At 53.7% G+C, this 12939-nt stretch overlaps 1 protein-coding gene and 1 non-coding gene across 6 annotated transcripts in view; one reads left to right on the top strand and one right to left on the bottom strand.

Annotated features, from left to right (window-relative positions):
• ACOT11 (acyl-CoA thioesterase 11) overlaps positions 1–12939 on the top strand; it is a 69166-nt gene that overhangs the window by 32139 nt on the left and 24088 nt on the right. Inside the window, exon 1 of one of the 5 annotated variants that reach the window (XM_049710953.1) lies at positions 7748–7858. The exons of the other annotated variants lie outside the window; for them this stretch is intronic. Coding sequence (XP_049566910.1) covers positions 7766–7858 — 93 coding nt within the window. The 5' untranslated portion in view covers positions 7748–7765. Of the gene's footprint in view, positions 1–7747; positions 7859–12939 lie in introns of those variants that run through there. 5 annotated transcript variants of the gene reach the window in all.
• Positions 68–174, bottom strand: LOC117202886 (U6 spliceosomal RNA). The gene has a single exon (XR_004485396.1). It is a non-coding gene; the product is annotated as a U6 spliceosomal RNA (small nuclear RNA).

The following is a 12939-nucleotide window of genomic DNA, read 5'->3' as shown; positions in this document are numbered from 1 at the left end:
AAAATAATTATGTAAAGTACTTAATTGATTTTTATTGGAGTATAGTTGCTTCACAATGTTTTGTTGGAAAAATATGGAACGCTTCACGAATTTGCATGTCATCCTCGCGCAAGGGCCATGCTAATCTTCTCTGTATCATTCCAATTTTAGTATATGTGCTGCGGAAGCGAGCACAGTACCACATCTTCTTTATCCATTCCTCTGTCGATGGACATTTAGGTTGCTTCCTTTGTTTACTGTCTATTCCCGAGTGGAGAGTCTGGGTCTTTAAAAATGTTGATGCTGATCTCGGGCCAGAATTAGCCTCTATCTAACCTTGTCCACTCCTGTTTGGTCTTGGTTTTATTCCTTACCAGGACCCTCCTGTCCTCTGACCCCACCAGCCCTCACATTTGCAGCCAGAGGGCTGTCACCCAAGCCACAAGTAGCCTGGCCCCCTCGCTGTCGCCCCTACTCCCTGGCTGTCCGTCCTGTGCCACTCCCTGTCCGCTCTGTCTCGCCCTTACAGAGCTGGGCCTCACACTGCCTGCCGTGCCTCAGCTAGAGGCTGTCTCTTCTCTGCCACCCAATCACTCCTGCCCTAAACACGTCCCCACCGCTCACCTCCTCAGAGGCCTTCAGCAACCACAGGGCGCCCTTTGGATGCAGCAGGAGTTGCCACTGTTGTGCTTGTGGTTAGGGGAAACCATGAGGCCGTTTTTGCATAAACAACCATTAAGCTAGAGCCACGCCAGCACACATAGAACAAAGTGACGGCAACAGAAAAACTTAAATGCAGCCTGACAGTGTGAATCGTGTTCATTTTCATCTGCTTGGTTTTATGTTTAAAAGTTACAACCTTTCAGGTGGCCATCCATGACCAGGTGTGTCTTCATTCAAGCCCTTTGACCAAAAGTTGAACAGAGCAGACAAATGTGGGAGACAGCTCCCAGGTTCAATTTAACTCATGTCTACTGAGCACCCGCAATGTTCTGGATCTGTGCAAACGCAAAATATGTCTATTCCTGCCCCAGTGAGCTCTTCCCTTGTGCCTGGAATGCCTTGTTCCCTGTGAACCCGAGCTGGTTTCTTGCGATCACTGCCTTCTATTCCAAGAAGCCATTTCCTTAGTGAGGCGTCTTGAGACTTTCGGGGGCCAGGGAGATGAGACATTGCCGAGTCTGGCTAGACTGTGAGTGATCGTCCGTGGGAGGCCTCCTTGGAGTGCCACAGACTCCAGCCTGTTCAACATCTTGATCCATGGATGAAATGAAGCCCTGGGGGTAGACAGTTGGCGTGTTTACCTGCAAGTGTCTGTCCTGGAATTGGGTAGAAAGGCCCGTCTGTCACCACTGGGAGCTTCCCGCAGCTCTCTTGTCCACCCGAAGCCTGGGTCCTCGTCCTCAAGCTTGGCATGGGCTCTGCCAGGGCCGCCTGGCCAGTCACGGTGGGGATCTCTTACCCCAGGGACCAGCGCAGGCCCTTCCAGGTTAGGATGATTCCCTGTGTCCTTCAACAATGCCTTGGCTTTTTTTTTTTTTAATTGAAGTATAGTTGATTTACAATGTTGTGTTAGTTTCAGGTGTACAGCAAAGTGACTCAGTGATGTGTATATATATATATATATATATATATATATATATGTATTCTTGTGTGTATATATATATATATATGTATTCTTTTAGATTCTTTTCCATTATAGGTTATCACAAGATACTGAATATAGTTCCCTGTGCTATATAGTAGGTCCTTGTTGTGTATCTATTTTATATATAGTAGTGTGTATCTGTTCATCCCAAATTCCTAAGTTACCCCTCTCTCTCCCACCCTTTCCCCTTTGGTAACCATAAGTTTGTTTTCTATGTCTACGAGTCTATTTATGTATTGTATGGAATCTAAAAGAATGATATGAATGTCTCAGCTTTTTTTTCTTTTTTTAAAGATTGATTTTTATTTATTTAGGCTGTGCCGTGTCTTAGCTGCAGCACGCGGGATCTTTGTTGCAGCATGCAGGACTTTTAATTGTAGCATGCGGGCTTCTTAGTTGTGGCACGCAGGCTTCTTAGTTGCCGCATGCAACTCTTAGTTGCGGCATGCATGCGGGATCTAGTTCCCCAACCAGGAATTGAACCCGGGCCCCCTGCATTGGGAGCGTGGAGACTTACCCGCTGGACCACCAGGGAAGTCCCCATGCCCTGGCTTTTTAACAACATGGAGAGCTGACACTTTTCAAGCATTTTCTATAGGTCAGATCCTGGTCTAAGCACTTTGTATATAATCTCATTGAATACTCACTATGATATTATTATTCCCATGTTACAGATGTGGAAAGTGAGGTTCAGAGTGGCTTAAGTAAGTGACTAAGTTTATCCAGGGAGACAGAGGCGGTGCCAGGATTCCAATGCAGGCTGTGTCCTGCTTGCCAGCCCCCTATGCCTTCCTGTTTTTCTTTCTTCTCTGTCTGCCCTGCTCATCACCTCTTCAACAATCCTTTCTTGCGGGCTCAGATTCCTCTGAGACAGTTTAGGGCACGTGGGGGGTGGGAGTGGGACTAGGGCAGGAATGATAAGGCCACCTTGCAGCCAGAGAGCTTGAGGCCGAGGAAGGCCCTGGAGCATGGTGAGTGCCCAGCAGAGAACCACTGGCACATCTGCTCAGCTCAGCAGCCCTTGCGAGGGAACAGGCCAGGCCCAGCTCCGGGTCCCAGCCTTCCACCTGGCGACTCGGGGCCTTAGAAGCAGCCCCTCGAGGGCTGGTTTCCCCTTGCTGGGCCTCCTGAGGCCCACTCTTCCTGCGGAGTAAGGAAATGCGTTCTGTGGGTGAAGTCACACCCACTCTCGCCACTCTGCTCTGCTTAGGAATGATTTCTTGAACACTTTGGAGGAAAGAAGTTGGTGTGTTGTATGAAGGGAGGGGAACTGGGCGAGAGGACGGGAGAACTGGTGACCGGTGACCAGCTGGGGCCTTGGGGGAGTGTGGGGACCAAGCAGGGGACTGAGCCTCTAGGTGCTGCCTGAGGGGTTGGGGCAGGGGCCCCACCTGCTGGGGAGGGCAGACACCGTCCCTCAGTGGAGGGGACTGCAGGGACTGGAGCAGCGACTGGGGCCTCCAAGGGGCCACGGGGCTGCCAGCTTCCTGGGGCAGGAAGTCCCAGCTGTGGCCAGAATCCCAAAGGGCTGAGAGCAGCTCCAACCTGAGGAATGTGAGCAGTGGGGGAGTTTGGGAGGGGCCCCTTTCCTGCCTCCTCACTTCTCTCTCTCTCTCTCTCTGTCTCTCTCTCTCTCTCTCTCTCTCTCTCTCTCTCTCTCTCTCTCTCTCTCTCTCTCTCTCTCTCTCGTGTGTGTGTGTGTGTGTGTGTGTGTGTGTGTCCTCTCTTCCACTTGCTCTGTTCCCTACCAGCGTCTATTCTTTGACCTCATGGTTTTTCTATTCCCTTTCTCTCTTTCCCTTCTTTCCCTCTTTCTCTCTCTGTAACCCCTCTCTCCTCCCCCCTCCCCTTTTCTCTTTCTCTCTCCCTCTCCCCCGTGCTCTCCTGTGGTCCCTGTAACTGTTTCCAGCTCCAAGGTAAATGGACTTGCTTGCAGGATGGCCAGACCTGGCCCATCGCCTGGCCACCCGTTGCCATGGTGTCTCAGATGCGGTGTCAGGCAGCAGCCTTGGCTGTCTGACAGGCAGGGCATGAAGGGCTCTGATGAAGAGAGAGGCTGGCCCTATTCTTCACAGATCCTGAAGGGCTCACCCCACTGCCAGGGGCTCGCATGGCGGGGGGTTCCCCGTGAATGTGGGTTCCATGCTGGATACTATCAGAGGGGCTTGCCCGAGGGGCCAGTCACACTTGGGGTCAGACTGCCTGTGTGCAGACCCCTCCTGCCCCTTTCTGGGGTCTGCTGGACGTAGGGGGTGAGAGGTGGCAAACAGCTCCAAGGAAGGAAGCTGCAGGGAGGCAGCTGTCAGTGGTGGAGGGGCAGGGGTAGCTGGACATGCCTGCGTCTGAGAGGGACCTATCTAGCTGTCCATGAGGCTTCCTCCCACTCCCCAAAGTTAAGGATTTAGAAAGTACGGTTTTCCGCTGACAGACAGCTTGCAGTGTCTGCACTGGTGGTGGCACCTCACTCCCTCACAGGCTGCTGGCCTTGAGTATCCAGTAGGACAAGTGCCCGGACCCTGGACTGTGCTGGGAGGAGCTCCTGATACCATCACTGTTTCCTGCAGAGGATGTGAGGGTCGATGGGGAGGAGAGCTTCCCTGAGGGCCCTGCCTGGCATGTGTGGGTAAGGAAGGGCCTGTGCCTGGCACTAATGCCTGGGATGCAGCAATAACTATCCTGCCTGTCAGACAAGAGAGAGGCAGTTACAGCAAAGTACCCAAGCAGACTCGGCCCTTGAGGTAAACACACTTGGGTTCAAGTCCCAACTCTGCCCTTTACTGGCTGTGTGTGTGTGTGTGTGTGTGTGTGTGTGCATGGGTGTGGGTGTGTATGTGTGTACGTGCACACGCGCGTGCACCATACCCTTTCTGAGCCTCTGTTTTCCCATCTGTAAGATGGGAATAACAACAACATTTGACTATTAGGGCTGTGTGAGGATTGAAAGAGAAAAGGCACAGAAAATGCTTAGCACCACACCTGGCACATATTAAATAATTAAACAAGGGAGCACGATTGTTCTCATTTGCACTTGCATACCTACCCTTTCAGTTTTATAAAGGAGGAAGCTGGGGCCAGAGACATTTAAAAACTTGCTCACGTCCCATCGGTCATAGTTCTGCAACACTCTGTGGGGACAGTGCCCAAACGATGCAGAGAAGCAGAGCTGAGGATGAGGCGACTTTGAATCCCAGTCCCACACAGCCAGTCCCTGCAGGTTCCGCCTCATTTTCAGGCCCCTGCTGCGCCCGCTCTGCGTGGCAGTGTCTCCCAGGTAACCCCTGTCTTGCTCTGTGCGGGGATCCACTCGGGCTGCCCTGTCCCTGTGGGCAGGCCCTTCGCAGACTCAGGAAGTGCTGGAATAAAAGGAGGGCTGAGCCACTGTGGTTTACAAGGCACTTTCCATACATTTCCTCCCATCTCCACATTCTGGTTTCCAGGAGTGAGAAGGCTGCTGGGGGAAAGGCAAGTCTGGTCCTGCCCAACTGCTTCATCATCTCCAGCCTCCCTCACATCTGGCAGCACTTCACAGTTAGTCGGGTGCCCTCAGTTTCGGGATCTCCTTTAACCCTCACAAGTCTTGGATGGAGATGGGATGGGGATTGTCCTCACCTTCTCAATTACTTACTCAAGGTCTGCCCCACTTCAGGCCCTTTCACTTAAGACCTTGGACAGATGGCACCCACTGCCTCAGTTTCCCCGTTCATACCAGCAGGCAGTTGTATTCAATCTCTAAGCCCTTTTCAGTCTTGTGGTGAGGAGGCAAGAGCTACCTTGTAGATAGAAGCAGGAGACCTGCACTTAAGCCCTGGCTCTGTGGTTTAGAGCTGCGGGACCTTGGACTTGGGACTTCTCTGGGTCCCCTGTGTACCTTGCCAATGATAACACCGCAAATGTTTCCTGTGTATCAGATGAGATAGGAATGGTTAAGCATTCAGGAAATGCCCTCCCTGCCCTCTCTGGCCCCTGGCTGGCTCTTCAGTGGGGCAGGAGGAATTCTCCAGATGACCCAGCTGAGGGCAGGTATCAGATTTCAGACCAGCTATTTTTACCCTCGGGGAGTGGCTGGAGGCAGGTGATGTTCAGGCTCTCTGTTCTAGAATGGGGTGAAGGGGGGAAAAAAGAGAGGGAGAAAAAGGACTTCTTTGGTGGTCCAGTGGTTGACTCTGTGCATCCACTGCAGGGGGCACAGGTTCGATCCCTGGTCGGGGAACTAAGGTCCCACGTGCCTTGCGGCGTGGCCAAAAAAAGAAAAAAAAAAATAGAATGGGGTGAAGGGGCAGGGCCTCTAGTGGAGAACTTCTCCTGACCTCATGGCCTGTATTCTCCCTGCCTACATAGGGTGACATCAGTGGGAATTGGAGACCCTCTGAACAAACTCATTCATTTGGTCCACGGTGAGCCAGGCTCCGTGCTGGGCCCGGTGGACACCAGGGGTAGAGAGAGAGGGCTCCTACCTGGTGGATCTTCGCATCGATGTCCACCAAATACTCCCACAATTAAATGAATGTTGTCACAATGGAGAGCATTTAGACCAGAGGTTCATGGGGCCAGGAGCATGAGGATGGCGGGAGAGAGAATGGAGCTGAGGGATGAGAAGGCCTTACGGAGGTGGAGAGGAGAGGGAAGACTGCTCCAGGCAGAGGGGATGCCGTGAGAAGAGTCCAGAAGTGGGCAGTGGCCTGATGGGTATGAGGAACTGAGAGACGGCCAGTGTGGCTGGCGGTACGGGTGTGATCAAGACTGGAGGCGTGGCCGGCGATCTGCCAGGGGCCTCGTGGGTCTTGTCAAAAAAGTCCTCCCATAAGCCAAACACTTTCATGGTTGAAAAGAGTCTTGGAGACTCTCTAGTTAAATGCTCCATTTGACAGATGAGGAAACTGAGGCACAGAAAGGTAAAATAACTCATCCAACGTCTCCTGGGGGTGATGAGCTGATACAAATTCCACTTATATTCAGTTTTATAGGAAGGCACTGAACTGGAAATGCCTCATGAAGCTCTACCTCCAAAGGAGGCAGGCTTAGCTCAGAATTTCAATTATGCCCCCAACCCCACTTCCCTTCTTTAACAGATTTAGGGTCAGGGGCAAGATGAGAAGGTTGGAGACCCTCCCATCCCCCTCTGTCCACACTGGGAGAGCACAAGAGCTGGCTGTCAGAAGGGGAGTGCCCACCGCCTGAGCAGCCTACCCCAGGCTGTGGGCTCTGGGTGGGGACTCAGGGCACTGGCCTCTGTTCTCTCCAACGTCACTGACCGGCTGTATGACGTGGGGTAGTTTACGTCCCCTCTCTGAGTTTCGGATGGAAGAATTTCTTCCATCTTCTCCATCTCTGAGACCTATGGAAGTGCTATAGAGATATAAATGTGGGCTTTGGCTGGTAGGTCTGGGATTGTTTGTGGGTTTTTTTGGGTCGTGCTGCGTGGCTTGCGGAATCTCAGTTCTCTGACTGGGGATTGAACCCGGGTGACAGCAGTGAAAGCCCAGAATCCTAACCACTAGGCCACCAGGGAACTGCCCTGGGATTGTCTTAGACTCTATCACTTCTCAGGTGTTTAGAAGCAATGTACTGGCTCTCAGCCTTGGTTTCCTCATCAGTAAAATGAGTAGAATAACAGTGCGTTGTAGGATAGATATGAGAATTACTGAAATAATACATATGGAAGCTCCTAGCGTAGAACTTGGTACACAGTAGGTGTTCAATAAGTGCTAACCAAATGAATGGCATATAGGAGGTGCTTAGTAAAAAATAATGGTTTAATTCTCTACCTTCCTCACCCCCAAATCTTGAAAAATGTCAAGTGCCAACACACCCTGTAGCTAGAAGTAGAATGAGGATGTGTGCATAGGGTGCTGGAGACCATTATTTATCTTCTAGAATGAAGGTATGATCTGATATGCATGACTATGAAAAGCCTATGGAACAGGCCACCGCCGTCCTCCCAGTCCTCTAGCTGGTGTCACGGATGAGTGCATCCACTACTGTCCTTTATAGCCTTGTCTACTGGGAATCTCGAGGCCAACTGCAGTTCTCTATGGCAGCATCTTTGTGCACCTGGATTCCTAACATAATTGCTCCTCCCTTATTTTGTTCCTTAGCTCTGTTGCATTATGGAGCCCTGTGTGTGTGCAGTCTGTGTGCATGCGCAGGCTACCTCAGAGCCTTTTCTGGAAGAAGACAGGGAATAGACTTGAAGGGGTGTTTAGGAGGTTGACAGATGCTCCTGCCTTGCTGGTGAGAAAACCACTGGGAAGCGGCTGGTCGCTCTGAGAGCCTGGAGCCACCTTTGTGGGGACAGGGCACCAGCTGAGGCAGCTCCCTCACGCTGCAGGAGTGCCTGGTTTTCATGAGGCCTGGCTGGCGGTGGGCCAAGGCACTTCTCCCTGCTGCCTGCCTGCCTTCCAGTCCCCACCCCCTGGGGAGAGGCCAGGCGGGACAGTGGGGCGGGGCAGGGCCGTGTGGGGTCTTGCACCCTGCACTTGAATCCCTGCTCCACTATTGCTGGCTTTCTGAGTTCTCACAGAACCTCTCAAACCGGCTACCGGTCTTGCCTCCTCATGGGGTTGCCGTGAGCCTCTGGTGAACTCATACATGAGAAAGTACTATGTAGACAGTCTGGTTTGAGCTCTGTTTAGGTGTCTCCCAGCTATATTTCTGTAGGAAGCCCAAACTCAGTTTATAATGCTAACCTAAGTGCTCAATAAACGTTAGCCACGTGGCAGGTGTGTGCTAGGAGCTTTGAACACTTGATCTTGTTTAATTTCATCCCCATGATGACCCTGGATGTAGGTATTATAATCCCATTTTTACAGTTGAGGGAACTGTAGGTAGTCCACAGAGGTAGGCTGAGCAGCCTGCCTGAAGTCACACAAGTTAGTTGTGGAACCGGACTTGGGTCCAGGCCAGGCTGATGCCCAAGAGCAGCCCCGTGTCCTGGTGGATGAGCTGAGCGGTCACCCAGGCCAGCTTCTCCCCTCCAGGGCAGGTGGGCCTCCTCTGCTCTAGGCCTTCTCTTTGAGATGATTCTTTTTTCTTTTTTGGTTGTTTTGGGTCTTTGTCGCTGCATGTGGACCTTCTCTAGTTGTAGTGAGCAGGGCCTACTCTTTGTTGTGGTGCGTTGGCTTCCTATTGCGGTGGCTTCTCTTGTTATGGAGCACAGGCTCTAGGTGTGCGGGCTTCTGTAGTTGCAGCACGCGGGCTCAGTAGTTGTGGCATGCAGGCCCTAGAGTGTGCGGGCTTCAGTAGTTGCAGTGTGTGGGCTCAATAGTTGTGGCTCACAGGCTCTAGAGCGCAGGCTCGGTACTTGTGACGCACGGGCTTAGTTGCTCCGCGGCATGTGGGATCTTCCCGGACCAGGGCTCGAACCCATGTCCCCTGCACTGGCAGGCGGATTCTTAACCACTGCACCACCAGGGAAGTACTTCAAGATGGTTCTTGAAGGCACTAAGATGTCTCTGCTGGCTGGTCTCTACGTTTTCCCACTAATCATTGTAGGCCGCGCCCTTCTCCAGGGGTCTTCCGTGGTTTCTGGGGACTCCTTGGCCCCTCCCTCTGTCTGCACCCAAACAGGTACCTAGTACTTTCCCCACCTGCTTCCCTTTGCCCCGGCCACTCCCGTCACTGGAGTCCCTGCTGTTCCTGAGTCTCCTTTCTGCTGTTCTGCAGTCCTCCCTGTACCTCAGATGGTCCTCGTCATCAAGTCTCAGCTCCTAGGCCGCCCTTGTCATCACCCTTTTCCTCTCCCATAGGCGTTTATTCGGCACCTGCTCTGTGCCAGGCCTGACTCCATCCCTGTCCTGTGGGAATGCCTGTCTGCTGGGGCAGGCGGCTCTGAATCAGTGACTGCACAGCTCGGTCAGTGCCGTGTGGAGACAGTAAGGCTGTGGGGGCCAGGGAGGCCCTAGCTCTCCCTGGGGAAAAGGCAGGGGGAGGTGCTGAAGAGGGAGGAGGAGGAAGCAGTCACTCGGCAGGTAGCGCAGGTGAAGGGATCCTAGGCAGAGGCAGTGCCCATGTGGCAGAGGAACGGAGGTGGGGTGAGAGCGTGCTCTGGGGAACCGAGCGTGGTCTGGAGCTGGGAGAGCAGCTGCGGGGACAGTGGCAGCAGCTACAGAGCAGGGCCTCGATCCCGAGAGCGGCAGGAAGCCATCGAGGAGTCTTGAGCAGGGGAGATGCCTGCTCAGGCTTGCTCTTCAGAGAAGTCTGTGTGGTCCTAAGGCACAGAACGAGGTCCCAGTTGCAAGGACTGGGTCCAGCCTCCCCGCAAGGCAGGACGCTGTAGGTTGTGGTTGTCTAGTTGGTGGCTTTGGGTTTTGGAAAGATCCTTCCGGTGTTGCATAGAGGCCTGGAAGGAGGTGGAGAGCTACTGGAGGCCTGTGGACTGGCTGTGGAAATAACCCAGTGAGTGAGCAGTGCGGGGGCCTGAGCACATCAGGGCAGGGGGGCTAGACTGAGAGTTTAAGGAGGTTGGGTCACTGAGACTTGGCTACTTGGGGGAGGGAGGAAATCCAGATTAAGTCTGTAGTGTGGCCTGTTGTTAAATTGCCCAGAAGGAGCCCTGGCCTAGGGGGCTTTACCAGGACCAGCCTTTCCCTCTGTGTGCCTCAGTTTCCCCAGGTGTGAAGGGATTGAGCAAAGTGGCCTTTCTTGCTCTGACCCAGCAGTTTTGTCCCATGCCTCTGGCTGAGGAGCAGGGACACAGAGACCTCAGTGTAGCCAGCTGGGGCCTAGTCTGGGATTATCAAATCTGGCCGGGTCTGTTGCGGCTGGAAGCCAGCCCCCGGCATGGCTGCCGTCTGAGAGCGCATGTCCCTGGCCCTTAGATGCCCTCTCCACCTTCGTGCAGGCTCCGTCCTCCCTGTCAGCTGTCTTGGCGCAGCCTGGCCGCCCCAGGCCCTAACTCTGACCAGGGCCTCTGCTCTCCCCGTGACTGGCCCTGAGAGGAATGGCTCGGCTCTGGGGCCTTATTGGCAAAACCCTGCCTGGGCCACACACGCCCCTGCCTCCTGGGCTGGATGCCTGCCCACCATGGGATTAGAAGGAGGCCTGGCCTTGCCTACCCTGACGTGGCAGACTGCCTTGGAGCCCAAGGAAGGAGTTGGAGTCTGAGAGGCTGTGCTTTGCCTCCCTGCGCGTGCTCCAGCCCGGGGGCTCTGCACTCCTCTCTTTGAGGGAACTGGGAGCACAGCACAGTGGGGCTTTTTCCTTAGCTTGCCAGAGGGGAGTGGGGTGGGAGCTCAGCCCTGCTCAGAGTACAGTATTTCCTGCCTGACAGGTAACCGGCCTCCTTAGCTTCCTCATTGGAAAGCTCAGCTGGCCATGCCAGAGCCCTGCAGGATTAGATCCCAGAATCCTGGCATCGAGGGTGGGATATCTTGAGGACTGGCAGTCGCCCCCTGCCCCTGCCTGGTGAGTGACAGATGAGGTTCAAGAGGGAGGGGCTTGCTCAGGATCACACAGCGCATGAGGGGCAGGGCTAGGATTTGAACTCAAGTCTGCCTCTAGACATTCCTTTACAAACCTTTGATGAGGTCCTACTGTGTGCCAGGTACTTCTTTTTTAAAAAATTTAATTAATTAATTTATTTATTTTCTTCTTCTTTTTTTTTTTTTTTTTTTGCGGTACGTGGGCCTCTCACTGACGTGACCTCTCCCGTTGCGGAGCAGAGGCTCCAGACGCGCAGGCCTAGCGGCCATGGCTCACGGGCCCAGCCGCTCGGCGGCATGTGGGATCTTCCCAGACCGGGGCACGAACCCGTGTCCCCTGCATCGGCAGGCAGACTCTCAACCACTGCGCCACCAGGGAAGCCCTAAAAATTTAATTTATTTATTGATTGATTTTTGGCTGCGTTGTGTCTTCGCTGCTGCGCACGGGCTTTCTCTAGTTGCGGCGAGCGGGGGCTACACTTTGTTGCGGTGCGTGGGTTCTTACTGCTGTGGCTTCTCTTGTTGCAGAGCACAGGCTCTAGGCACACGGGCTTCAGTAGTTGCAGCACATGGGCTCAGTAGTTGTGGCTCACGGGCTCTAGAGCGCGGGCTCAGTATTTGTGGCGCATGGGCTTAGTTGCTCTGTGGCATGTGGGATCTTCCCAGACCAGGGATCGAACCCGTGTCCCCTGCATTGGCAGGCGGATTCTTAACCACTGCACCACCAGGGAAGTCCCTGTGCCAGGTACTTCTAAGCATAAGCACTAGAGTAGGAGCTTCGCAAAGGATTGGCCCAATTTCTCTTATATGTTCAGTGTTTGGGGGACAGTCCAATACAGAGGAGGTGCTCGGTGAATGAATGAGTGAATGAATGAATGAACAAATGGGTAAGGCAAAGATCCTGCCTCCAGGCATGTAGACTCCAATGGATGGGACTTTGGCTTTGCACAACAGGAAATAGGAGGCTGGTAGGAGTGGGTATGGGCTAGGTGGGAAGCAGAGAGGATTGGAATTCAGATGTCCTGACTGCTGGTCTAGGGCTTTTTCCAGCCTCACTTTCCTCATCTGTAAAATGGGGTAAACGGTTTTCACCCTCTGCCTGCCTCGTGAGGATCCAGTGAGGCAGTAGATGAGAATAGGCTTGTGAAGCAGGGACATTGTGCTGGGGGGGTTCCCTGTGTGCACATACAGAACGGCCCAGAAACTCCACATGCTCTGCTTTTCTTCTGCCCCCTTACCCTCTGCATTTTGCCTCCCCCATTGCCCTAGCTTTCTCCAGGGCTTCTTTCTGGAATGTTCTGCCCAGAACCTCTAGCCATGGGAGGGGTTGGGAAGAGTGTGGGTGAACGGAGTCTGCCTGCCTCCTTCCTCTACCGTCTCCCATACCCAGAAAGCCAGCCACCCGCATCCACATCCAAGCAGGCCCCCAATGCACACCCGGCCGGAAATGCCTTGGCAGTGGTTACCATGGTGACGGGTCCTGATGCTTGGACTGCAGAGGCCTGGGAGCTGCCTGCAACAGCCTGGCAGCCTGACACCCGCAGGCCCCCACCCAGGCTGCGAGCTCCTGGCGCAGCTGCCCTCCTCTCTCTCCTTTTGGTGCCTAGCACTGAGCCTGGTACCCAGGGACTCTTGGGAATGAGCTGCCTGTCTGGGAACCCACAAGCTGTTCTGGGTCAGACTGGCTTGGTTCAAATCCCAGTTCTGCCTCTTAGGGGGGTCAGTGACCTAAACAAGTTAACTCGGTGTGTTTTGAATTGACTGAATTAGCTATGGGATCCTTGTGAAGGGAGTTATCCAAAGGGTATAGACTCCCAGAATGAGACCCATCCTTGCCCCGAGCCGTCACTGCCCCCATCCTGCGGCAGTGGCAGGGTCAACATCGGGTCACAG

This window comes from Orcinus orca, chromosome 1 (genome assembly GCF_937001465.1).
Source record: "Orcinus orca chromosome 1, mOrcOrc1.1, whole genome shotgun sequence".
NCBI lineage: Eukaryota > Metazoa > Chordata > Mammalia > Artiodactyla > Delphinidae > Orcinus > Orcinus orca.
Note: the sequence above shows the minus strand (reverse complement) of the source record. Positions and strands in the feature narration are given on the sequence as shown.